Consider the following 24959-nt stretch of genomic DNA (forward strand, 5'->3'; position numbering starts at 1 on the left):
AAATAAAATAAAAAAAAAGGCAAAAAAAGAGTAAAAAAGGCAAAAATAAAAGCTAAAAACCCCGCATCTGTGGCAGATTTAAGCCATCTTCTTTACACAGTGTCGTAACCAAAGGTTTTTTGGTTTTCTTAAAAGTATTTCTTTCCTATTCTCTTAAATAGTCGTATTTCTTCTCTGGCCAATTCCTGTGACACTGTATCAGCACTGATGGAGCTGTTTGGAGGTGGGTGACACAACTGTCACTGTATCAATCCCACCATGAAGCTGTCAATTCCACAGCAGCACGTGGAGCTGAATCAGACAGTTCCACTGACATGACAAACACAATGTGTGAAAGACACTTCTATTCCTTTGGATGCGTAGGAGACATTTTCATTTACAGAAAGGACTCACTGACACTCTTGTTCTGCACACAAGGATTAGTCAGACTCTTCCTGGAAATCAAAGGAAGCTGGTGTCAGTACAAACTCTACCTCCACCAGGTTTCAGATGTCCCAACTGTCCAGCCTAATTGCCCATCACAGTTAAACTTCCAGTGAACAGTTTCACTGGGATTCTGGTCCTTCATTTTATATCCCCACTGTCAACAATCTTATGAAGACAGGTTTGTTTGTGATTTATAATAAATAAGGTTGTAAGAAAACTAGGTCGTTTCTAATAATAGAATACTCTTGAAATAACCCCACTTCCCCTCTGTATGGAATGAAGCACCCTGCTTATTCATTCTGTCCGTTTTCTACTGCATTCACACCTATTCTGATATTTACTTTTTTTTTTTTCAATTTAAACTTTATAAATTTATAAATCTCATTGGATAAGGGTCAAGACCTGCTGCTAGCAGATGCATTATCTTTTCTATTCTCAGGCTGGCTGAACTTGGGACAACAGAGTTTTGACCTACGTCAAGAGATGACAGTAGTTAAAAGGAAACAATCAAGGACCCTGGTGCTGGAACAAGAAGTCCCTAGATTCTTGGCACAAACTTAAACCTTATAATAGCATATTAAGACCTGATAACTATGTTGGTGTGCACTTACATGAGCTGCTTGTATGTGTAGCTGCTGTTGTAATAGAAAGGCATTAGCAATGTAAGTAGACTATGCAAATAGTGGAACTACAAAGGAACATTTGAGGTCGTTAGCTCCTACAATTATGAGTTCACTTAAGCATCTGGAGATAGAAGTGCACTATTAAATATTTTTTAACTCTGATTAAAGGCATACTGCATTGGTCAGGGGTAGTTTTATAGTTATAACAGACAAAGAGATTAAATCATGTTATTCTCAGAGGATGTTCTTATGTCATTCTAAAATTTTAACTCTCCATACATATACGAATTTTCTTTATGTGTATACGTACATAGAGTTTTATATAATTCTTACATTGGTATAGATACTCTATACCAGTGTAAGAATATCTATCTATATAGATAGATAGATAGATAGACAGATATGGTCTTACACAATGTGCACTGACCAGCTTTTGTATGTAGCATCTTTTTCAAAATGCATAGTTGATGTCTCCAAAACTGGTTCTGCTCATATATGAAAGCTGTTGTTTTTGGTTTTTTTTTTTCCTTTGCTACAGTTATTATTTCTATTAATGTCAGGAAATTAAAAAGAGACTGAAAATGCATAGGGTTTTACATCCAAATTCACTGGAAGAATGAGTCACAAAAGTTATTTTTGGCATGGTGCTTTTACAATTAAGCCCTAGAACATTTCTACTTTACCATCATCAACAGATTTTACCATTTTGTATTACTTTAAAACAATATTCTGTATGAGAATGAACAAGGTCTCAACCATGGAGATGATACAAAACCTATGGAGAAAGGAAATTACAGCATAAGGGAAATGATGGCTGGAGCCATACCACCCAGGTCTGTTAGCTCACCCAAACAGAAATGCCAGGCTGAGTTGATTTGGTCAGTGCTTTGATTGGGACCTCTGAGGAAACCTCCAAGGTTGCTGAAGGAAGTGGTGGCAGCAACATTGTAGGAGGTATTCTCTGTTCTTGAGTCACCACTGCATCAAATAACCTGTGACGGGAGCCAGCAGGATTTCCTGGAAGAGCTGTGGGCATGGTGTGAAACCACAGTCCTGAGTATCAGGAATTATTTCATGACCATCACGAATTTCATATGAGGAGTAGAACTGGTGAGCCTGGGTACCTGATCACATTTCAGTATCAGCCTTTCTTTCATAATTTTTCCAAGTTGTTGCAGTATTTTCTCTTCCTTGGGGTAGGAGAATAAAACCAGTCATGCCAGGATGATGGAGTACTGAAAAATGTTCAAACTCCATTATAAGAGACTTTTACTCAAATCCTGTCATTAATTTGAATGAGATTTGGATCACATCTAGAGCCCTAAGTATAGAAGGACTGAGACAAGGCCAAAGTGTTCTTGAAGGACCTCTTCCCTTTTCATGCCTTTCCCATCTGAGCCATGCTGCCATTGCCTTTCAGCCATAACCACCAGCCATTACCCAGAGATGCTGTCAGGCCCCGTCGTGCTCCCAGAGCAGCTCCAGTCCAGACTGTTCTCCTCCCCAACCCCACTATGGTGTAGTGACACCATGACATTACATTCTCCCCAGAAACAACGACACAAATCTGATTTATAACTGGTGGTAAAACTTTATTATTCAAGTTTAGATGTAACAGACATCTTTGCTGCCTGAAGATTGTTTGCATAAGAAATACACCAAGAACATGTTTGTGAGTAGAAATGAACATGCACTATGAAAACCAAAAAACAAAACAAAACAAAAAAAAACCCGAAACAAAACAGAACAAAAAACACATCCATGTGTTGTAAGGACAAAACATTAAGAGCCAGCATTCTAGAGTCAAATCAGGGCTACAAGTTTAATGATGGTTTTTAGCAACATGAAGTCATTCTTTATGAAGCAATTTTTTTTTTCTTTTTTTCTTTTTTTTTTTTTTCCTTTTCCTGCTGGTGAATTTTCTATAAGCTAAAATTACAATGGCATTTTGAGATGTTTCCTTTTCTCCTGTTCTCCTACACAGAGCTCAGAGGCCAAAATGATAGGAATGGAAAACTGTGGTAGCTGTCAAGATGTTTTTACTTTACTAAGTATCATTTTGCTTTCCTAGTAAAGGAATTTTACTAAGTGTAACAAAGAATCAAATGAAATGGGTATTTATCTGGCTGTCAACTATTTAATTACTGTCTTTTATCCTCTTCAAGTAAATTGGGGTGTGTGTGATTACTACACAAGTAGCATCTCCGCAACTGCCAGCTTTCCAGAGTTGGCTGAACAAAATAAAAACTGTGAGGAAGAGGGTAGTGAGGAATCCTATTCTGAGGTGAGAAAATTAAGTAAATAATTTTACTTGGCCCATCTTAACTTTAGAGAAAAGTTTAGAAGGGATTTCTCACTTATCTATCACATTTGGGATATGCTGACAAATTGCTCACTGCTCTTTGCCAAGCATAACTGTCTCCACAGAAGCAGAAGGAAATATATCTACCCTTCTGGCTGCACAGAAGTGACCTTCTAATCTCCTTGGCTTTTCCTGACCAGTATTAGGAATTAGCATGTTAAGTCAGCCAAGAAAAATCAATACAGGAGCAAAAATGAGAATATATTTAGACATACTGGGCAAAAAGCAGGTGGTAGACAACATCCTTAGCACATAAAGCAAGTAGTTATGACTACAAAACAACAGTGTCTAGTCCAAGGGTGGACTTGAAAGTCTGTCCCTGAACTGAGTACTGATCCACAGTTGCCAAATCAGTTTTTCCCATTGCACAATCACGGTTTCAGCACTGTATACAATTAGCATCAGTCACTTGTCCTGCTGCCCCTCTAACTGCAAGAATAATCTATTGCTCAGAGTGTGTCTCAACCTTTTGAGATGTCTCAATTTTCTCTTTCTTTAAAACTGTCACAATAGACAGCAGTGCCTTTTTTAGGCCAAACAAAGATATTTGCATCCAGTATCATTCCCCCTTTCTGCATAGTCCAATAAAAATTAAGGGAGGAGTTTCATCAGCACGGCGGCAATTAGGTGCGACACTTCTTTTGGAAAGCAGTCTAAGTTTGGCACCTGAACACAAACTGTGCTCTGGAATATCATCTCCTGCAGCATTGAGGGGGCAGCAGCCACAAAGTGACAAGCTGAGGGAAAATCTGGTTTGCAGATGATGTCACAGGATGGCTCCATCTATAGAGAGAGTTACTGGAAACATTGTGCCTGTTCCACACCTGATTAGTGACAGGCACCACAAATCCTCTAGTTTTGAAACATCTACTTATTTGGTTGTCCAGTTTGAGATATGTTCTAAGATCTTACACTACCATTCCTTTAGTGAGAGAAGTTCACCACCTTGAAGCCACTGACAAATTGCGAACAAAGACTGATTGTTTGAAAGTCCAATTTTTAGTGCTGTAAGTTGATTGAAACACAGTGCGCGCAGTAATTACTGGTGTGTGCTAGCATTGGTTTCCATCTGAAAGTTATTAAATAAGATTATTTTTTTTCCAGTGTCAAGATTTTTTTTTCTTTTTATTGGTACCCATTGTGAGGGGGTCTGGAAGATGGATGGAGTCACCTCTTTTTTGTTAAGAAACTAAACTGTGCTCCCCCTATCCCAATCAAAGAGAACAGGCTACAGCAAAATCCCATTTCTTAAAATGCAGAAATCTTAGAACATCTCAATATGTCATGGCAAGAACAATGAACTTTTTTTCAAATTTTATTTGCATCATCTAAGTGTGCAATAGTAACATTCAAAGCTCTGTCTTGTTCTTTGCACTCATAAGATTTCATTTCTCCTCATCCCCAAACCCTGATATGTGTATTTCCTGTTAATTTGCCTCTGCTTCTGAATTTAGCAAGAAGTGTTATGAAGTTCAGGGTAGTGCTCAAGTCTTACAATGCACATGTCCCTCTAAAATATTTTGCCATGAAGATGCAGCTTCTATCAATGAAGAAGCCAGAGGAACTGGTACGTCTGAAGTGAAGTCAAACCAGTAACTACTGAAAATCGGCAGGCAGCTACCTTTGAAGCCGATAAAAATCACTGCTTACTGAGTATAACATCTTCCTTGGAAAAGCTGAAAAGGACAGACACTGGACCCTGACGTAACAAAACGAGGGCAATCTATTTCAGTCCCCTCCAAAAAAAAAAAAATAGAAACAGAAAATACCCAACAAAAATAAATCCACAAAAACCAAGTCAGAACTTATTATTGGAGAACAATAGTAAAAACATAACCAGACTTTGTCACTGGTATCAAGATGGAGATTCATCTAAAAAATAGAAGAAGAAGAATGTGGCCCAACATCCTTTGCTAACCTAGAACACTACTGAAGGGTTACAGAACTCAACCACAGCAGATTGAGCGGGATGTTCCATAAGCTGCTCACCAGTAAAGAAGCAATGGGTGGAGCAGGAAGGAATGCAGCCTAATGCTGAACAACAGCCTGTCTGTGCCTAACAAATCAGAGAAACTGTGCAATAATGTTTCACCTCTGTGAAAATATAACACCTAAATACTGCCAAGGTCAGTGAGACCTTCGGTGATCAACTGTGTAAGTGCCTCTCATGCTTGTTGATGTTTGTTGCCAGCTGCTTTAGGCACATTATTTCTCAAAAGACTATCAAAGTGCTGAATATTTAGGCCAGTTCCTTCCTGGTTTTCCTTTTGCCAACCCCTATAAGACATTTCCTATCACCTCTCCTTTTATTTTCCACCTCCCTGTTTATCTGGTTAAGTATCTTAGTAAGTGCACCAAATACTAGAAGGGAGAGTGGTGAGACTCAGGTAAGTTAAATACAAGAAATTTTTTTTTTTTTTATGCTGCTTTAGTTCAATTACATGAAAATCTGAGAAAGGCGGCATGTAAGTGAGATCAGAATAGGACCCTTTACATATAATCTCAAAAGAGGACTTAGTCCAGAGATATTTTTATAGAACATTTTAAAAAATAAAATGCATGAATGGAGAAATAAAAGACAACATAATATCAGAAAGACATTTTAAACTTCATTCGCTGCAACATTCATGAACCAGTTGAGCTACACCTGCCATCCAACCATAAGGAACTAAGACCCTGCACTGCGAAAAAGAAACAAACCCAAACAAAACAAAAAAGCAACTGCGTAATATTGTAAAAATGGAGTGCAATGCTACTACAGAATGCAATAAAATATCAGTGCTGCATCGTCAAACAGCACTTATCAAAATAATTTCTGAAATGTTTCTTCTGAAACACAGACAAAGCAATAAAAAGAGGATATATGTTTATCATTTTAAGCATAACAATGTGAGTTAAGAGCTTAAGAATACAAAAGTACTTGGAATGAATAGTGCTACCCTTTTTTCCTAAGTAGGCATAAAAATATTTTCATTTCCTTCTTGTTTTTCATACCATTAATATCAACAAATTTCATTCATTTCATGTTATCGTTTACAACTTTAATGCACACACACAGAAAAAAAGATACCTACTGCAATAGAAATAGTTGCTTCATTACCTTGTTTGCTACATTTGCAAATGTAAACAGCGAGGCAGAGCCAGAACTGACTCTAATGCATGATGGAATATCTTTGTTGCATACGTACACTGTAGAAAATAATTATTCAATATGTCAGGCACCATTATTTGAAATGTAATACATTAATATTTACTAGAAAAATAAGGTTTTTTTCTATTTGTTCTCCCAACTTCTTTAATGAAATAAGTTAATCTGACAGTGCATCCAGTAGCTTGTAATATCTTCTACATCCCTGTGGCAAAATAATAAACTACTGGTTGGGACACTATAATGAAAATGATTAAAGTCAGTTCTTGTACACCCTTGTAGCAAGCATGGAGGCTCGTCTAACAGCACCTTTAACCAATTATTTAATATTTAGTTATTTAGCCCTATTTCCCTGAGCAGTTATGCTGAGGAGCTTTCCCTTCATGGATAGTTTTTAAAAAGCTTTAAGTATTAAAAAGTACTATGAAGACATTTAATGCTACTTAGCAAAAGCTGGTATAAGTCTACTGAAGGGATTGACTGGTTTGTATAGCAATGTTAAGCCTGTGGAGAAGTAACCTTAGACTTTAAGGTTTAGAAATGTAATATATTAAAAATATATTAAAATAAAATACAGCAGGTTACCTTATTCTATGCAAATTAAACCTGGAATGTGGCTTCTGTATTAGAGAATTCACTTGCACAAAATGGTTTTCCTAGATTAAAGTGTGCCAGAAAGAATGTAGTGATAAAATGGTAGCTAAAAATCAGCTGAGTCTGAGAAACACATATATGACATTGCTGCCAAAGCTCTGAGGACAATGTGATCCTAAGGCATGTTGTAGGGCAGAAATTTGCCCAAATTAAAGAAAAGAAAATGACCTTTTAACTTTGTATATTTAACATGTCTAGTTCTTATATACAATGTGCATATGTTCACTACACCCCTGCAGCAGTATATACATATACACATCTTTGCACACTTGCCAGTTATGTCTCTTACACAACAGCAAAGGTATTAATTGTCCAGTAAAATTTTCTCAAGGTTACTCGGCATGATTCACTGCATTCTGGCTAGCTTTGGTGGGCCATGTCCCACTGAATTATCTTCCTCCCCTTCTGGCCACCATCCAACTGTTCTTTTTTCTTGGTAACCCACTCATTTAAAAAAGAAAAAAAAAAAAGAAAAGAAAAAAAGGAAAAAATTAAGGAAAATATAAAGAATAAAAAGGAAAATAAAAAGAAAATAACAAGGGATTTAATATTGGATAAGGCATGCTCTCTATATGAAGTGCTTTATAGGTCTTCACAAGACATTACAAGCTATTGAATTCCCATCAAGGAAACCTATTTCTGTTTAATTGTGCTAAGTGCTAAGGTTTACTCTTTAGGTTTTCCATTCTTTTCAGCTTGTGCATTGTTCCTGTGTAGGCCCCTCTGGATGTGAGTTGTGAAGTCATACTTGTCCGTGCAAAGATGCTGGCATATGCTGCACTGGAAAGGTCCACTGTCACCATGGCAACTCATATGCAATGCATACATCACTTCATCCAGAAAGACAATGCCACAGTGCACACACTTGGTAGAAAGTTCATCTTGGGTACTTCTATCAACTTTCTCTGTTTTTACTACATTCAAGGGACCTTCATTTTTTACATTTGGTGGTGCCTTACTCTTTTCCTTGGAGGCACCATTTGCAGTTGGCCCAGGTCTGGAATGCTTTATCGCCAAATCTAGAGGAATGTCATTGTCTGATCCGACAGCTGAAAAATGAGGAGGCAGATTAAAGGTGGGATAAGGCACATAGTTTTGGCAAGGATTTGGTAGGCCAGGCACATGACTCAAGTAGTGTGGATTCCCAGGAACAGACAGCTTATATTTACTCCAGAATCTCAGCCAGTCAGCTTCACTCTGAAAGTCATTGTGTACAAATGGAAGTCCAAAGAGTGGGTACTGGTATTTTTCAATAGGGCTTCCAGGTGGAGAATAGTTTGGGTGTTTCACAGGTCTCATGTATTTTTCTATCGGGCTGCCTCTCTCTGAGCTTCCTTTCCCTTCTGATATCGATGAACTGTTTCCTGGGTCTCCAGTACTTTCCTGAGGACTTTTTATCTGAATGTGCAAAGGTTGCATCCTTTTGTGAATATCCAGAGTTTGGCTGACCAATATTGGCTGCTGAGCAGAATGGCTTTTAGTCAATGAACCTGTGGCCTCGTATTTACTGAGGCTGGGAAGCTGAATTTCTCTCTGATGACCTTCAGGTAAATGATCCTCTGACCTCCTCTCTAAGGGGCTTCCATTGACTTGCTCCTCACTGCTACCCCTCTGCTGTTTGTTTAGCTGCTCAGCCTGAAGTGCCTCCGGGTTAAGGCGCTTTCTTGTTCGTCTCCTAATGATCTGTTCACCATTGTTCTGTTTAATGATGTTTAAAGGCCTGGGAGTCTGCATGGAACACACAGAGAATGAACAAAAGGAAAAAAGAAAGACACATTAAACAAATCTGTGAGACCACGCTCATGCAAATTTATCTTTTCTTTTGTGAAGAGCTGTATTACAACAATGTCACGGGAATGACCAAATTTCAATCCAAATGCTGGTTCATGGCCCCTCATGCTGAAAGTAAACGATAAAATGGCTTATTTTATCAACCTGAGTCAACTGTCTTAGACATCCTGCACCTATTTACTTAAAAAGGCATGAAATATCCAAGCTGTCAAACCATTTATTACCTCTTGCTCCTAAAAAATTCTGGGGAGACATGTTGAAAGTGGGTGCTGAGAGCTGGGGGTGAGGCAGGAGATGCAAGGCCCTGTGCACCAGTGCTGTTCTGTGCATCGTGCCACCAGAGCTGCTCTCGGGCAGGGGCTCCCACTGGGACAAGAACTTACCTTCATACTCACCCTGCTCTGACATGGACAGAAAACACAAGCACACACAGGGCTTGCTGACACATAGCAAATGGGCTGCAGGTCCACTGTGTGCCGCGTGGGAAGATGGTGGCCAGAGAGGGACTAAGAAAGATGGAGAAGCCCAGGGAAACTCTGCACCAAAAGGTGTCAACTTCTTTGGTATCAACTCCCCCTCCTTCACCCCAACTGCATTGCTTTCCAAGTGTTACTGATGTACTACTAACTCATGAGGGAGAAAAGGCATTGGGCAAAAGGGATCTGTAAAGAAATAATCATCACAAAGAGGAAGTGGGAAGAACCAAGTGAGGACTTCCGTTTCCATTTGCTATTACCCCACAACAGCTCCATGTTAAGTGGCCTTCTCAGAGAAGAAGTGAAAATATCTTTGTGCAGAAAACAAAAATGGTACAAGGAAAACAGTAGGTTTTCTTTAAAGGCTCCTGAAGAGAAAAGCAATAGTATCTGAATGACAAATGGTACTGCACCATCAGTATGTTTCTCTTCTGGGCAGATGGTAAAGCAACAAAAACTACCTAAAAGTCATTCAGTTTGGTGTGTTGGCAGCTGACAGTTTTCTTCCCAAAGGCACATAATTCTGTTTTGGTTGGAGGCCAGAAAAGTGCCCCCCACCCCAGTATTCTACTTATATGTTTATTTCGAAGTTTTAACATTGTTTTTAAAAGCAGATTTAGTTTTGGCTTACAGTCAATATCCAAAGTAATCTGCACCTTGAATGCAACTAAATTTTTAATATATTCATAACTTCAAGCTAATATGAAAACATCCAGAGCTGGAAGAAAGAACACCCATTCTATTATTTGCAGAGATTTAGTCTGTCTTCAGTTGCCATATTCCTCTCCTTTCACTTATTTATTTTCCTGCAGTTGGCGTACTTTTAATGGTTAACTACATTTTAGAGCATGCAGCTATTTTTTAAGATTTTACTTTCTGTTAAAATGCTGAATCAGAAGTATATACACACTTTGATTTAGATTTTTAATACAAGAAATTTAAACTTGGCCGAAAAACAGCACCTGAACCAGCCTCCTCACATAGATCAAAGTTGAGACAAAATCATGTTAAAAAAATTACAATATTTTCTATGTAAATTCTATTCAGATAAAGATTCTAGTCTGGCTAATCAACAGCAAATTAATATGGATAGACATATACTTTTTATTATAAGGTCTGTATAATCTCCTTGCCTTTTTATGACAATTGTAACTCAGATGCTGTGAGATCTTACAATGTTGTTGTTGCTCTTATTAAACACTAAACACTACAGACCATTTTTATGTGGCTTCCAGACAGCCCTTCAATATTTTGGAAATACTTTTAGTCTTACTCTTCAAGCTACAGGTAGGATGCCTGATTATGGAAGTAGTTGAAAGAAACATCTTCTGACCTGAGATTAGGGACCCTCACACGCTTACTTGAGGCTCCAGCTATTCAAAGTTCAAAGTTTTTGTAGGTTCAACTCAAAATTCTTCAGCTTGCCAATGGCTGTGCTCATCTGATTAAACCAGCCCTTAGATGATTAAAACGTACTCTTTAGTGGTGTAAATCTACTAATTTTCCTTATTTGTAGTAGTAAGATGCAGATAAAAACATCCTGTAGTTGGTTACAACCAAGGCAAATAGAAAATTTTAAGGTCACTTCTTGATTTTCAGTGGGCCTAAGTTTAGAATACACTGAAACATTACTAGAACTTTACCTTCAAAATGGCCTATGTCAGATCATTAATTATATGTTTCATGTAATATATTGAAGATGATCACAAATATTTCTGCCATCTCTGTATCAACTGGCACTCTCCCCACTCCAATAATATGAGTAACTGAAGTTAAAAATTCAACAAATGCTTCAATAAATTATTGTGATTAGATTTCTCAAATTCCATGGGAAAGTGGAGCCTCCTCTAGACTAATCCTAGAACATGCTGCAATTCTTCACTGAATTAGTCCAAGGATGTTGTCAAGTAACCACCATGGAACAAAATATAGTGTTCCATGACCAAATTCAAGCTATTTAAAATGAAGGACAGCACCACAATAATAATGGTCAATTTCACGAGTCTGGGGAGACAGCAAATGTGAATATTGTGTATATGTTTGCAGTAAGATGCATTTTTTCACTAAAACTATTTTAATAATAGACTCTTGAATTATAATTACACTTTTTAAACATATTTTATTGCACTAAATGAAAGAAAGGTGAAAAATGTGGCAAGTTTAATGTCAATTACCCCTTAGATAGAAGGAACATTTTTGAAAACACACTGAAAAATTATTCAAGGGTATCATAGAAATAGAAATGCAACTTGTAGCAGAAATCACTACCATGTTAACATTTGTCAGTCACTGTCACCTAGTCATATCTGATAGATCAGAGATTTTTCTTCTTATTAAATAAAAGTGAAAAAGGGACCTTAGGCTTGCAATAATGAGGATGGTAGTCCTAGATAGTAATAATCCAATCAAAAGGGATTAAGAAATGTGCAAACTGCTACAGGTGAGTTTTACTCAGCAGTGTAGTACAATTTAGAGGAACAGGGGTTTTACAGAAGTAAATTCTATTCACTTGATTTTTTTATAGTTTTGGACATTTCCTAATAACTGCATCATCCTGGACCCCTTAATTCAAAACCATGTGTCCAATACATGACACATACTGCAATTTTTCCTGAACAGACAGGCAGACAGATAAAACAAACTTTCATCTTTCTGGTGTCCATCTAAAGAGCATCCATCCCTTTCCATGGGGCTGTCTCAAAAGGTGTCCCAAAGGAGAGATTTGTTGAATTATTTCAGACTCCTACTTATAAAGGAGCCGCCATCATACCACAGCAGAGTAAGGCTTAATTAAATTCTTTTAATTTGTTAGGTCAAAGTTCAATTGAAGATATTAATGTCAAATATCCACTGAACGGCAGCTTATTGCCATACTTAAACTATGGAGCTGAGACAGTGCCAGCTTCTTGTTTTTGAGATGCATGAAATAAACTTTGATATTGTATTTCTAATAAATGTTGCTGGAAGTGCACTAGTTCATTCCTGCTGGTTCATAAGGATGATCCAAGTTGTGCTTGAATTCAAAACTGATTCTTGTAGCTTTCATCTATTCAAAAAGTAATGTTGAAAATCATGGTAAGATCCAACACTACAGCTGAGAAAAGTACACTTAAAAAAGGGGAAACAGAGTCTACAGATGGAATTTCTACAAATAACCAGACTCAAATGTGAAATTAAAAAACCAAACTGTCCTTCTTAAAATCTTTGTGGATGTTCACCACTGATCAATTTCCTTAAATTAGATATTCTATCTACAATTTTGAGAGGTGTCCAGGAAGATGTTACCTGGGGCAAGACCCAGCCAAGATGCTGGCCAAGACCATGCATTAATTCATCTTCTTAGATATTATTTGATACTACTTAGATATTACTTATTGTAATATTAGTGGCCTATGACGGGGCTATTCTGGGCCTTAAAAACAGTGAGTGACCCCGGAATGACACATATGGCAAACAGAGCCAGCGCTTCAGACTGGTGATGGTCATGCTGCTTTTGAAAATTGTAATTTTTATATTGTTCTAGTAAGTGGGCTGGTTTGGCAGGATGTTGCGTAAACAGGATTATTGTATGGGCAGTGGACAAGACCATTGAGAAGCTTACATTTCAAATTTAATTTCTGCAAAACTTTTTTTAAAATGCACACTCTTAGTCACCACATTTATTTCTGAGTTAGGCTCTAAGCCTGATCTGATACATTGCCCTGGCAAACTCCCAAAGACTAGCCCAGTTTCCATTTCTGAATAATAGCAACACTTTTTAATTTCATAGGAATGTTGTAAAAAATAATTAATTAGTCACCTGACTCTCCTATGTGTGCCTATTAAAGACAGCAAGGATAATATTTAACCAGTGGGTCTTAACCTAAAAGATTCCAGGCATTTTGGCACTGATCCAAAGGAACACTTCAGCATGGCTTTCTTGGACCTGGACCAGAGCATTCAACATCTTTCAGGATCAAGACAAGTGTCAATAAGATGAAAAGCAATATAGACAGACCAGGATTATTATTTATTCTCTGACTGATCCTGAGGGATGGTGAATCTTCCCCTCACTGAGCGATGAGTGCCTTCAAGTGAATAGCTTCCTTGTCGAGATATTTATCTTCCACCAGACTTTAAGAACTGTAGGATAAAGAACACAAAATCCCACCACCCCATATCTCCAGGCAATTTGCGATCAAGAATAAAGGAGGTAAGAGATGTCAAAGTATACAAAAACTGTTTCAAGAGATCTTTAATATAGATGCGATGTCTAATTTCAAGAATTTTGGTTTTTCTAGGACTCTAGAATTTAGAGAGCTTTCATCACAATATGTCATATGTCTTGAAGAGCAATTCCCAGAAAAGAAATAATTTTCCCCTTATCTTGTATCAAAATAATTAAATGCATCACTGGTGATCTCAAACACATCTACTCACAGCATCCCAGGGTGTTTCATAATGAATCACAACTGATCCCAAAGTGACCATTCTGCAAAACCCTGTTAGGAAATTAACTGCAGGCCAGGGAGTGGTACTAATCACACAACCAGGCAAGACCACAGCTGCCCAGCTTAGCTGTGCAGCTCTTTTTCTGCTGAACAAACCAGTAAGTTCTTCCTACCGAGTGGAGCTTCTGGTAGAGGCCACACGCGTTGCATACATATCCACCATTCGCATTCTTCCGCCAGAGAGAGGTCTTTGTGGTCAGGCAATTGGCACAGAAAACACCCGAGCCTCTACGTCTCTGAAATAGGGAAGAAAAAGGGAAAAAAAACAGGTCAGAGGTGAGTCACATGAGCTGTGGAGTTAGGACAAATCAACACAGGAGTTTTGTCTCTAGACTGGCAACAATGACAGTATAAAACCACACTGCCCATAATGAGGTCAGGTTCAATTGTGCTTAATAGGCACCACTGATTTTCATTATAATTAACCCTAGAGTGATGGATGAGGTGTGTGAAACACCAAAGCCTTTTCAGAATAACAACTTTAACTTTTTGAACTTCAGGTTTTGTGCATTTAATGATGGTTTCTAAAAAGCAAATTCTGAAAAAAAACCAAAAACCCTTGGAAGCTGACAGAACATTCTCTAAACTCTCCTGGTTTCACAACAGATTATTTCTTTTTAGCTAGCTTTATTTAAAAGTGTGATTGGTAACAAGAATTCTGAACCACCACCACTACCACCAGACAATTAATTACAGTTTGTACCTGTCTCATACTAAGTCCTTTAACAGAGATTATATTTGAATACATGATACTGCATTTTCCACTTATTTCTGAAATCAGTATAAGCTACCATATATTCCTACAGCACACTATGGACAAATAAAAGTACAATATTCATGAATGAGACCTCTTCTGAACTTCAAATGAAGTCCCTGAAAACACTGTGTCATCGACAGATAGATTTATTTATTTTATTTTAGTCAGGCGAAGAAGGGTACAGTAAAGCTTCCCTAAATACAAATTGATTTTAACCAGACTGAGCTGTGTATTCATCAGCTTTCATAATGATCCAGGAATATTTAAAAGTAGGCATGTTTATGAGTATTGCTCATTAATTTTTTTCTGTGGAGTAATGATTTCATTAAACTTCTCATTTAAACAAAAGTCAGGCTGTGTTTGTGGGCCCAAATACTAATAAGAAGGAAATGGAATTCTTTTGCTGAAAAGAAAATCTGAATTTTAACTCTGTTCCCTTTTTGCAAAGGGAAAAAGCGATCAGTAAGAAACCTTCACCAACTAAGATAAGAATGAGTGAGTACAGGGAAAACAGTCTGGGTGAAAACTAATTTTATTATAAATTAAAAATTACTAACACTATAAGTAAAAATTTCAGGGTTTCATAAAATTTAAGTAATTTATTTAACTTTAGTTCATACTGAAGAAGACTGGTGTTCATGCCAAAAAAATACAATGGTTATAATTGTACTCTGATACATTTCAAATGGAAAGCTTTCTGCAGACATAATTTTGGCTTCAAGACTGGAACACTTTCTTGGCATTGAAAGGGCATTTGATTCATCGGGTGTTTCACAATGTATCACTAAAAAGACCTGGTGAGCAGCCAGTTCCCTATAGGGTAATTTTTCCATCCAGATGCAAGTGCTATCAGAGGCCCTCGTCAGCTAAACTAATTATGATCTTGCATTTGCTGATGCCTGCTCACTCTAACATTCGACATCCTCCATTAATCATCAATACAAGGAAAATGAATGAAACGTAAAGAAACGAGGGCTGGTAAGCTGCACACCCATAAAAATCTGAACTGAGTGCAATAATTTAACAAGATTGGGGAAATGTTTTTAGTGAGCACAAAGTCAGGTTAACAATTGCCCTTTTAAACCAAGAACACAATTTCATTTGTAGAGCAGGTTGTGGTACTTTAAAGTGATACAATAAAATCAAGATTGTCATCAAGATAATCTCTCTCTCACTCCCGTACATCATCCCCTATTTCGTCTCTTAAATCAGATGCAGTAGTATATGACATTTTTCTCAATGTAGCTAAGGGGAGAATTAAATGGTACTTGATGTCCTTCAGCAAACATCTAACTAGTTGTGCATATAAGCCCTGGAAATGTGCGCTAGTCTACAAGTACATTGAAGGTCCCAATTCTTTTGATGGCTGCATATCCTCGACCAGCTTCACCTGGCTGCTGCAATATTTTCCATCAGAGTACAATAAAAGCCTCACTAGACTAATCCCAATTTGGTCCACTTGGAGGGTGAGAAGTTTCCAAGCGGAAATGACTCTATATGGCCAGGATTCAGCTACAACTGCAAAACTGTTCCTTTTCATTCCTGCTTCTTGTATGCTGGCCTATTGGTGTGGTGTATTAACCAAGTGGAGTCTTAATCTGAGTCAGTCTTTCCGCCGTTTTTTTTCTGTTTGTATTCCCTCAGTTTGGGAAATACCCTCTACAAAGTCATGGAAGACTATTAAAATATAGAGAGAGCAGTCTAGTTTGCATGCTGCATTTCTGCACACCTGAAGGGGCACAGAAGGTAAAGTTACACAGAAATTTTCATTAAATGCAATGGAACTAGTATATCTATAAAACATTGACAAAAGCAATTCATTTTTTCTCTCTATTCTAAAGAAAGATGTGATTCAAACTGGATGTTAGTTGCAGTGAAATCATACAATGACTACAGCTGACAAAAAACTACGAAATACATAGCAGTAGCTGTTTGTATTGAAATTCTAGACCTTTGCTTATTCACTACTTACAAATATTTATCTGTTTAAAATTTTTAGTCCAGCTAAACATCCTTCCCTAAATTTAATGCGAGTATGTAACCCTTTTGTGCTGTTCTAAGTTGCACCGTATCTTTCTTTACCTTCCCTTATTTCTGTACTATTTAAGGACCTTACAGGATAATCAACATTGATTATTTCAGTATTAAAGTGTTTCAACATAGCTTACAAATACTAATAAACGAATAGCTGAAACGCCTCTGGAAAAACTTAAATGCTGCTACTTCGTTGAGCATTTTGGTTACAAAACAGCTATTTATAGTGGGGACATGCAGCTTTAGAATGGATTTCCTGCCTCAAAACAAGACTATGGCAGAATTGGACTAAAGATTCTTGACTCTCCGGTGCTACTAACCCCAGAATGGACCTGCCTGTCAAAATACACCTCAGAAATTTTCATGTCTGCAATAAAAAAATTGGAGGGCTTTTTTAAAAGCCTAAAATGTAGCAACCCTATCTTAAACAAATAAAGTTTCTTAAGAAGAAAAAGACAAAAACCTAGGCCTTTACTTCTCATATACCAAGTGTTCTAAGTGATTGGTCAGCAGAAATTATTTAAAGTTTTTTGTTGCTAAATGTTCATTAGCAATTCTACTGTTAGTGATGGTACTTCTGCATGGGTCTGGCTTTGCATACTCATCACTTGAACTTGTTAATAATATTGGCCAATATTGCTGCTTTTCTGGGTAGCCTTGCAAAGAAACAGGCACTTGAGCTCAAATCCAGCAAAGCCTGTGCAGCAGCTATGGCCCACAGCCCCCATAAAACCCAGTCATGGGCTCAAGTGTTCTGCTAAGCACCACCACTACCATTCTCAAGAAATATGTTAGAGAACTTTTGTTCTCCTTCTAATGTGATCCTACCACAGTTAATTTCTTAAATCAGCATAGTAAATGTAGGCCAACATGACTAGTCATGAGAGAGTCTGAGCCACAGATAAAAAGGTTTCAGTCTGTGATCAATGCCACTAGCACTGTCTGGAGTTATCAATGAAAATGTCATGTACATCCTGGGAAGAATAAGCCAAAAGGGTCTAAATAACTAAAATATGTATCTACTAAGTCAAGCTTCAATCATCTGGGGCCTTACAGCCACCACATTACAATCCCAAATCCTGAAGGGGCCAGTGCAGAGAAAAGCCTGTCTCTATTTCCATTCCAGTTCTGAGGTCTGGACGTTTAATATCACAGTTGTCTCAAATCACATTAGGCTGAAACTTGGCGTATGTTTTTGTCAGCCCAGATGTAACTTTTTTTTTTTTCTTTCTTCCTTGGTACTGAAAACTGTATTTAAATCAGTTCAGCTGTTTATAATTTGGAGATTAGCCAAACTGGGGGGTGGGCAGAGAGGAGATTTCAAGTTTTTCAGATAACTTTCTAACAAATCTGCAGTCAGAGTAGCTTTGCTCTGGGGAAAATAAAAGTATGCACACATTTTAGTGTAGTAGTAGCAAAGGAACAAGTGGATTATTATTTTTATGTATCTAAGTTATGAATATTTGTAATTATTCACTGAATATGTCTTGCAGACCTCTCTATGGACTGTTTTCCTTCAGTAAGAACCATGATGAAAGCATGTAATTGCATAACAACCCTTGATATGCAGAGTATTTACTCACATTTTTTATGGTTTCATATCTTGACCATTTCAAATTGAACAAGTCTGAAACTCTGTATATACAGCATCAAGCCCGAATGCCTAATTTTTTCTTTTAACTCCTTAGATGATTTTCCCTAGTTACCAACACTTCACTGAAACAAGGCAATTATTAGTAGTCATTTCTGCTAAGCAATAAACCAGCAGAGAATATGATAACAAGCGATTCACTCAGGTGTTTTGCCAGGCCCTTCTTCATAAAAACTGCTTTTGATTTTAAAGGATTGACTCTGCAGTTCACATGATTCCAAACTTTGTAGCCATGCAGAAGAATACTTATACTCCACATTACACAAAAAGATTGTACTGAACTTTCAGGGTATTTTTAAGTGGAAGTTTGTGAAGCAAAATATATCCTGTAAGAGCACAGCCAAAAACACTGCTCAGGAACTGTGACTTTTTAGCTAGCTAGACTAAGCAATGGTGCCTGACACTCTGCTAGTGCCAAATACATCCTGTTTTCAAAATTTCTGCCAGAAGATGCTTTTAGAAACTCAAACAGGCTCCACAAGCAGCAGCCAAGGATTTTTCTTACATCACCGTCTTTGTTTTGGACACAACAAATCTTGTCTTATTGCTGATTACTTTCACTTCCACAACACAGAACGACGATATGATGAGGACTGAGTGGATTTTTTACCATCTCTGGCCTCCCTAATGTGCCAGAAACAGAGCACACTGTTAATCATGGCTCCAGAACATAAGGTGCAGTGAAATCACGAGTGTTGCCCAGGAATAAGCACGTGCCTGACCTATTTCCAATGATGAAGTCGTGGACTACAACCATATATGCCTCACTGAAAAAAGGCAAACCACCGGCTCTGGACGCTCTCCTGCAACACAGGGGGTCCAAAAGGAGAGCTCCAGGAAACCTGCACGCGTGCTCAGTGTGAGCCAGGTGACCTGCTGTGGAGAGCAACAACTGTAAGCAGCTGGTCTCACTGGGCTGCTACAGAAAAACAGTATAGTGCACTCGTGATTGCATCTATCTTTGTTTGCACTGCTGTAATTTTGAAAGAGTTTCTTGTTCCACACCCACTAAGTCATTCCTACTTTGTTCTCCTTATATAAGCAGGTATTTGATTATCTTGAGTTTTGGTGAGGTTTAGATTAAAGTTTAAAACCTGGGCAGCAGGACAGCATCTGGATGTTGGAGTAAGTGCTACTTTCTTCTGATTAGGATGGGAAAGGTATCTTTCAAACCTCATTTCTTTTGGTTGCAAAGGCACTCAGACCTTTCTGAATGTATTTTAATCAAAACTACTTTCTCTCTCTGCTGTGAAAACGGACGCAATTATGTTTCTGTGAAGTTTCACATTTTAAAAATCAGTTGCTTTTGCTGTAACTATGTCTAAATTAAAAAGAAACTCATTGAAGTTTCCTTCCCTTTATAACCTCAACAATTTTAGGAATACACCAAACACAGCAATTTTTTGTCCCAGAAACAAAAAGTGAAACACAAAAAGCAGAGTAATAAAGTAGAAGTTGTTTTCAGCTTTAAGTATGAGTTAACAGATGCTTCTAAGTCAATTTAATGTACCAAATCCAAACTCTTTATCTAAGACAATTTCAAGAACAATTGCATTAAACAGCTGTATTTGAAAGAGACATAAGAAAGACATTAGGAAAGACAAGGTAAAAAGAAAGTAAAAATGCCAAAATGTAAAGTCAAAAATACATACTTAATTAATCTAGAAAGTTTAGTGGAATTTTTAATGCTGTATCATGACAGCATCTTTTTTATGATATATGCTGTATCATAAACTTTTAATGAGAGGAATCAAGGGGGTTTTAGAGACAAAAAAACGCCAGACAGTAAATGAAATATTACTGCTAGTGCAGCCTTTCAGAATCCTACCCCTGATCCCTTAGGGAGAGTAAATATTTAAATGTTCATGTAAACTGCAATTATTTTTTAAACGGCAACAAAAATGAAGATGAGTAGTTTTTGTCCCAGCATTTGAAGCTGTATTTTGTAAGGCTACTTTAGAGACAGCAGCATTCATTACTCAAAAAAAAACACCCAACTCCACTCCAAAAACCAGACAGCCAACTACAGTCTTTTTGTGTTGTATCAAGCAAGAAAGGTTAATTAAGATACTAGTTTAGGATGATTTGTACCGAAGTAAAACAATGAGTGATCAAAATAAATTACTAAATTAAGAAAAACAGAGCCAATAAAAGAAGCCAGTAAATCACTTGCTGGAACTCTTTACCGCCGTCACCTCCTCCCTCAAGTTACAGCTGACCCAACCCTTGCCATTGTGCAGGAAAGGACCTGGCTTTGGACAGCACCTTGAGCCAGAGCCTGAGCTCCGCAGGCAGGAATTTACCAGTGCTTTCATCTTCTGTTAATTGCCATGTACAACTACAGGATTGCTTAAATACCACAATGACTTACAAGTTTTTTATTTACAATGACTTACTAGTTTTTCATTCACTTAAGCATTTATCAGTGAAAATCAGGTAGTTCAAATTATAGCTCCTTGTCAATCCAAACAGTTACGGAAGGCAATTTCATAGTTTTCCCCTCAAGATCTGCAGTGGCAGAAACATGAAATAATAGAACTTTTTCTGCTGGCAAGATTTCTTTGTCACAGTTAGTGGCAGTTAATTTGTAAACACAGTGTGTGTTAAAAATGCATGCGATCTTCCAACAGGCCAAATACATACAAAAAGACTAAACAGATACACTTTTTTTTAATGTGTATTATTATTTATATATTTATAGCACTTATTTATGATATGAGGCATTTGTAATGAACAATGAGAAATATTTTCTGATTAGCTATATGTTAGTCTGGTTTTCAAAGAGCTAAATATTTATTTAATCATTTTACACAAAGTCTGATTTTTTTAAAAAGCAGTTGCCTTTGAATGTCTTTTACTGGACATAAAGTATTTTTACGGTCTTAGCCTTCAATTTGCACAAGGTGACAGCCATTAACTCTCTTCCAGTGCCTCAAAGCAGCCAGCACACTATGGTATAGGCTCACTTCTGCTCTATTTTGCCAGTGAATATCAGCAGCATGACAAAGATTTCTACGGAGGCAACCCAAATTTTTATTTTTAAGGTTTTATTAAGACCATTAGCAAACAGCAAAAAGCAACCTGAAAACCTGCATTTCCCGCACAAGAATGATGTCACTTTGCAGCAACTGAAACCTATTCAAGAGGAACAGAAATTCTGCCTCCAATAATTCACCGAGTCAATTACACAGGAAAGTACTGTAATGGGCTGTCCCCCGTCAAACAGCTCACGTACACCACTTCCTTCTCAATTACCAACTTGTCTGCATTGCCATCTGTAAAAACGAACACATACCTTGTGCTGCCAGTTTCTGCTCTTGCACTTCCATTAGTGGAACTGGCTGCAGCTGCTCAAGAAGAAAGCCCTGATTGTCTTTGTTTCCCCTCCATGTAGGCACCATTTTTCTCCTTTCCTTCTCTACATCGGCTCAAGGTAACTCATTATCTTTGTTGAGGTGTGCTCACCACTCTTCAAACTAAAATCTGCCTAAATTTGGGTCCTGTAATCTTTTCACAGTTTATCTAACACAGTAAAAAGATGCTGGCAGCATCTCTCAGCATCTTCACCGGAATTATGGAGTTAGTCTTGCAACAGGTTTTACCAATCCTTTTTAAGTACTGCTGTAAAACTTCCCAAGTTGGTGGATAAAAAACTTCACACTTTTCTAAATCAGCTTGACCACTCAGGCAATTTTAAAACAGTATTTATGTGCAGCATTCAAATATAAGATTAAAAAAGAAGTCTAATTTAGGAATAGTGGTAATACTATTGACAAAAAAAATTGTTAAGTGCACATATTAGTGCACCTAAGCAGGAAAGAGGGAGTCTGATTTGGGAACTGCGATCCTGGTCTCAGAACCTTTCTCTGCTTGCACTTTGCTGCAACAGATTCATGCAGCAGCTCGGATGCTGAACGGATGCTTGAAACCTCAGTACCTGCACAGGGCGACCACTGCTCCTTCCCAAACACCATGTGCTTCCAAACAAACTCAGCTTTTCTTAGAGAACAAAACCAAGTCGTTATGAGTCTCTTGTACTTTAATTTCAAATTAGAAACATAACATAAAATGGTCTAAAATTTACAAAATTAGGCTGCTCTTCTGATCAGACTGGATAAAAGTAGTATCCTCAGAACTAAGCATGCTGAAAGTGACATCGAGAAAACTGGAAATGCCTCAGACTCTTTTACTTCTTGGCACAAAGCAAAATTACCAAGCCTTTGCTATTTCAAATGGGGAATCTAAATCAATAGTCAGACTTTGCTATAAACTAACTGACTTTCTGAGATAAAGAGTCATTTATGACAGTCCCTAAGCATGGAATTAGGTGCTTAAATTTAGTCATCAATACCAGAGGATTTATGTTCAAGAAGGCACTCCATGTACCCCTTCTTTCATGAAGTAATCTTACGCATTAAATGAACAGACAAAACTGGAGCAGAGCTCTGTCCGTATTTCCTTTAACACCCCAGCTCTGCCATGGCAGAAGCAGCAGACTGCTTTTGCAGATCTCAGCTACGAGCCAGTATGTAACTCTACATGTGATAGTAATTGAGGGTCCCAATCCCACAAGTGCTCTGCTGCAAGCGTGAGCACAAAGCTGCTGGAGTTCTCAGCTTCTGGCATCTGTTCCCACTTCCACAGAAATCAGATGGGCAAAATTAAGTTTTGAGGGAAAAAAAAATCACAGACATTTAAAAAACATTCCCTGACCTTATTAAAGCCCACGTGATCTCTATTTATACAGAAAATAACTCAGAAAGCCAGCATCTGAGAAGAGGAACTCTCATTTGTAGATTTTGGCTGAGGGCTGCCAAAATCAGCAGGGGAAAGGCTCCTCAGGGGTAAAAATTTCAAAAGCCATTAAGAGTCTTAGAAGCCTCAGTCCCACTGACTTTTGATCACATACAACCTTCCAAATTTGCACCCCAAATCTGGAAACTACACTGTAAGAATAACTTAATTCAAAGTCACAAAATTAGGATCTGAAGTTTTCATAGAAGTCTTCAAGACTCAGAGAGGAAATGTCAATTAGGTGTCTACTCCTTGGTGAAAATCGGTGAGGTAAATTTACCTGTTACTTGTACGTTAAAAAAATTCCCCTTAGGACCATTACTTTTATTTAAAGAAAAAATGTAACGAGAAAATGTTTCACATGGGCAGCTATAGCTCACACACCTATACTTGTTCAGGAACTGCAATAACTATAATTTGAGTCTCAGGCAGTCCCCGTGAGAAAGCTGTTCCTAGTGTAGGATACAAAGCAGACTATGTCCACCTTTTATTTTCAATACACTTAGGACTACAGTCTTATTGCAGATCTTGTTATGTGCTGTTGCTAGAATGATTTCCATTCAGAAAAATCAACATTTGCCAACCCATACCACACAATTACCATAGTTATTTCCTATTGTGAGCTTAGGGAGAAAATGTGGTATCCCAGACACCACGGTGTGGTAAATATTGAAAACTAGTGGCCTTTTTATAATGGACATTTTCATCTAATCCAATCCATTCCAAACACTTCCAGATAAAAGGACAATATGCAAGAGTCTGTGTCTAAGTGGTTAGTTCTAATATAATCATCTTATTCCATCCTGTGATCACAGTTTCAGCAAAAACACTTGATAGCTTCCTTTCTGATAGCTTTAGGAAGTAAGAATGGACTAGAGCTGTGATCAACTCCAACACCTACCTAAGGAAGTAACTCCTGACAGAGAAAAGGGGAGGGGAAAAAAACCCCAATACCACCTCTGTATTTTTTTAAAAGCTAAGCCATCTCAAATTGCCTAGAGCCTCCCAGGTTGCACTGGACAAAGCACTGCCAGCAGGTTGAGGGAGGTGATCCTTCATTCTGCTCAGCCCTGGTGAGGCCACACCTGGAACACTGTGTCCAGTTCTGGGCTCCCCAGTACAAGAAATACCTATGTGTATCAGAGACAGTCCAGTCAAGTGGCACAAAGATGATTAAGGGACACAGTTTTCTATCGTACAAGGAGAGCCTGAGAGCTGTGACTGTGCAACCTAAAGGAGAAGGCACAGGGGGATCTTATCAGGATGTACCTGATGGGAGAAGGAAAAGACAGAGCCATGCCCTTCTCAGTGGTGCTCTGTGAGAGGACAAGTGGCAAAGGCACAAACTGAAATACAGGAAATTTCATGTGAACATAATGGAAAATCTTTGTTACTGTGAGGGTTGTTGAGCAGAAGAGCAGGTTGCCCTCAGAGGCTGTGGAGTGTGTCCTTGGAGAAACTTCAGCTGACAGGACACAGAGCTTAGCACCATGTGCTGGCTGATCTTTCTTTGGGCAGTGGGATTGGATTAGTTTTACCTCCAGGGCTGCCTCCCAGCCTCAACTATTCTGTGAAGCTTTCTTCAGTGAGAGGCTGTAGATTCCTTAGATTAGAACTCTCCTGTTCTAATAATTTCTGTCCATTTTAGCCTTAACTGCTATTCATTTGTATTGCAACAGAAAGTATTTTAAATTTCAAGGCTATTAAAGTATTAATTACAATAGACCAGACAAAATTTTACAGATTACAAACT

At 37.9% G+C, this 24959-nt stretch overlaps 1 protein-coding gene across 5 annotated transcripts in view; it reads right to left on the reverse strand.

Moving 5' to 3' along the window:
• Positions 1–2910: 2910 nt before the first annotated feature.
• The window catches only part of TRPS1 (transcriptional repressor GATA binding 1), a 213788-nt gene continuing 191739 nt past the window's right edge, over positions 2911–24959 (reverse strand). For all 5 annotated transcript variants that reach the window (XM_041407544.1, XM_041407543.1, XM_041407545.1 and 2 more), the window contains 2 exons: positions 14084–14206; positions 2911–8941 (listed from right to left, as the gene is read on the reverse strand). In XM_041407544.1, the coding sequence (XP_041263478.1) occupies positions 7880–8941; positions 14084–14206 (1185 nt within the window). In that variant the 3' untranslated portion in view covers positions 2911–7879. The remainder of the gene's footprint in view (positions 8942–14083; positions 14207–24959) is intronic.

Source organism: Onychostruthus taczanowskii, unplaced genomic scaffold (assembly GCF_017590055.1).
Source record: "Onychostruthus taczanowskii isolate IOZ18803 unplaced genomic scaffold, ASM1759005v1 scaffold27, whole genome shotgun sequence".
Taxonomy (NCBI): Eukaryota; Metazoa; Chordata; class Aves; order Passeriformes; family Passeridae; genus Onychostruthus; species Onychostruthus taczanowskii.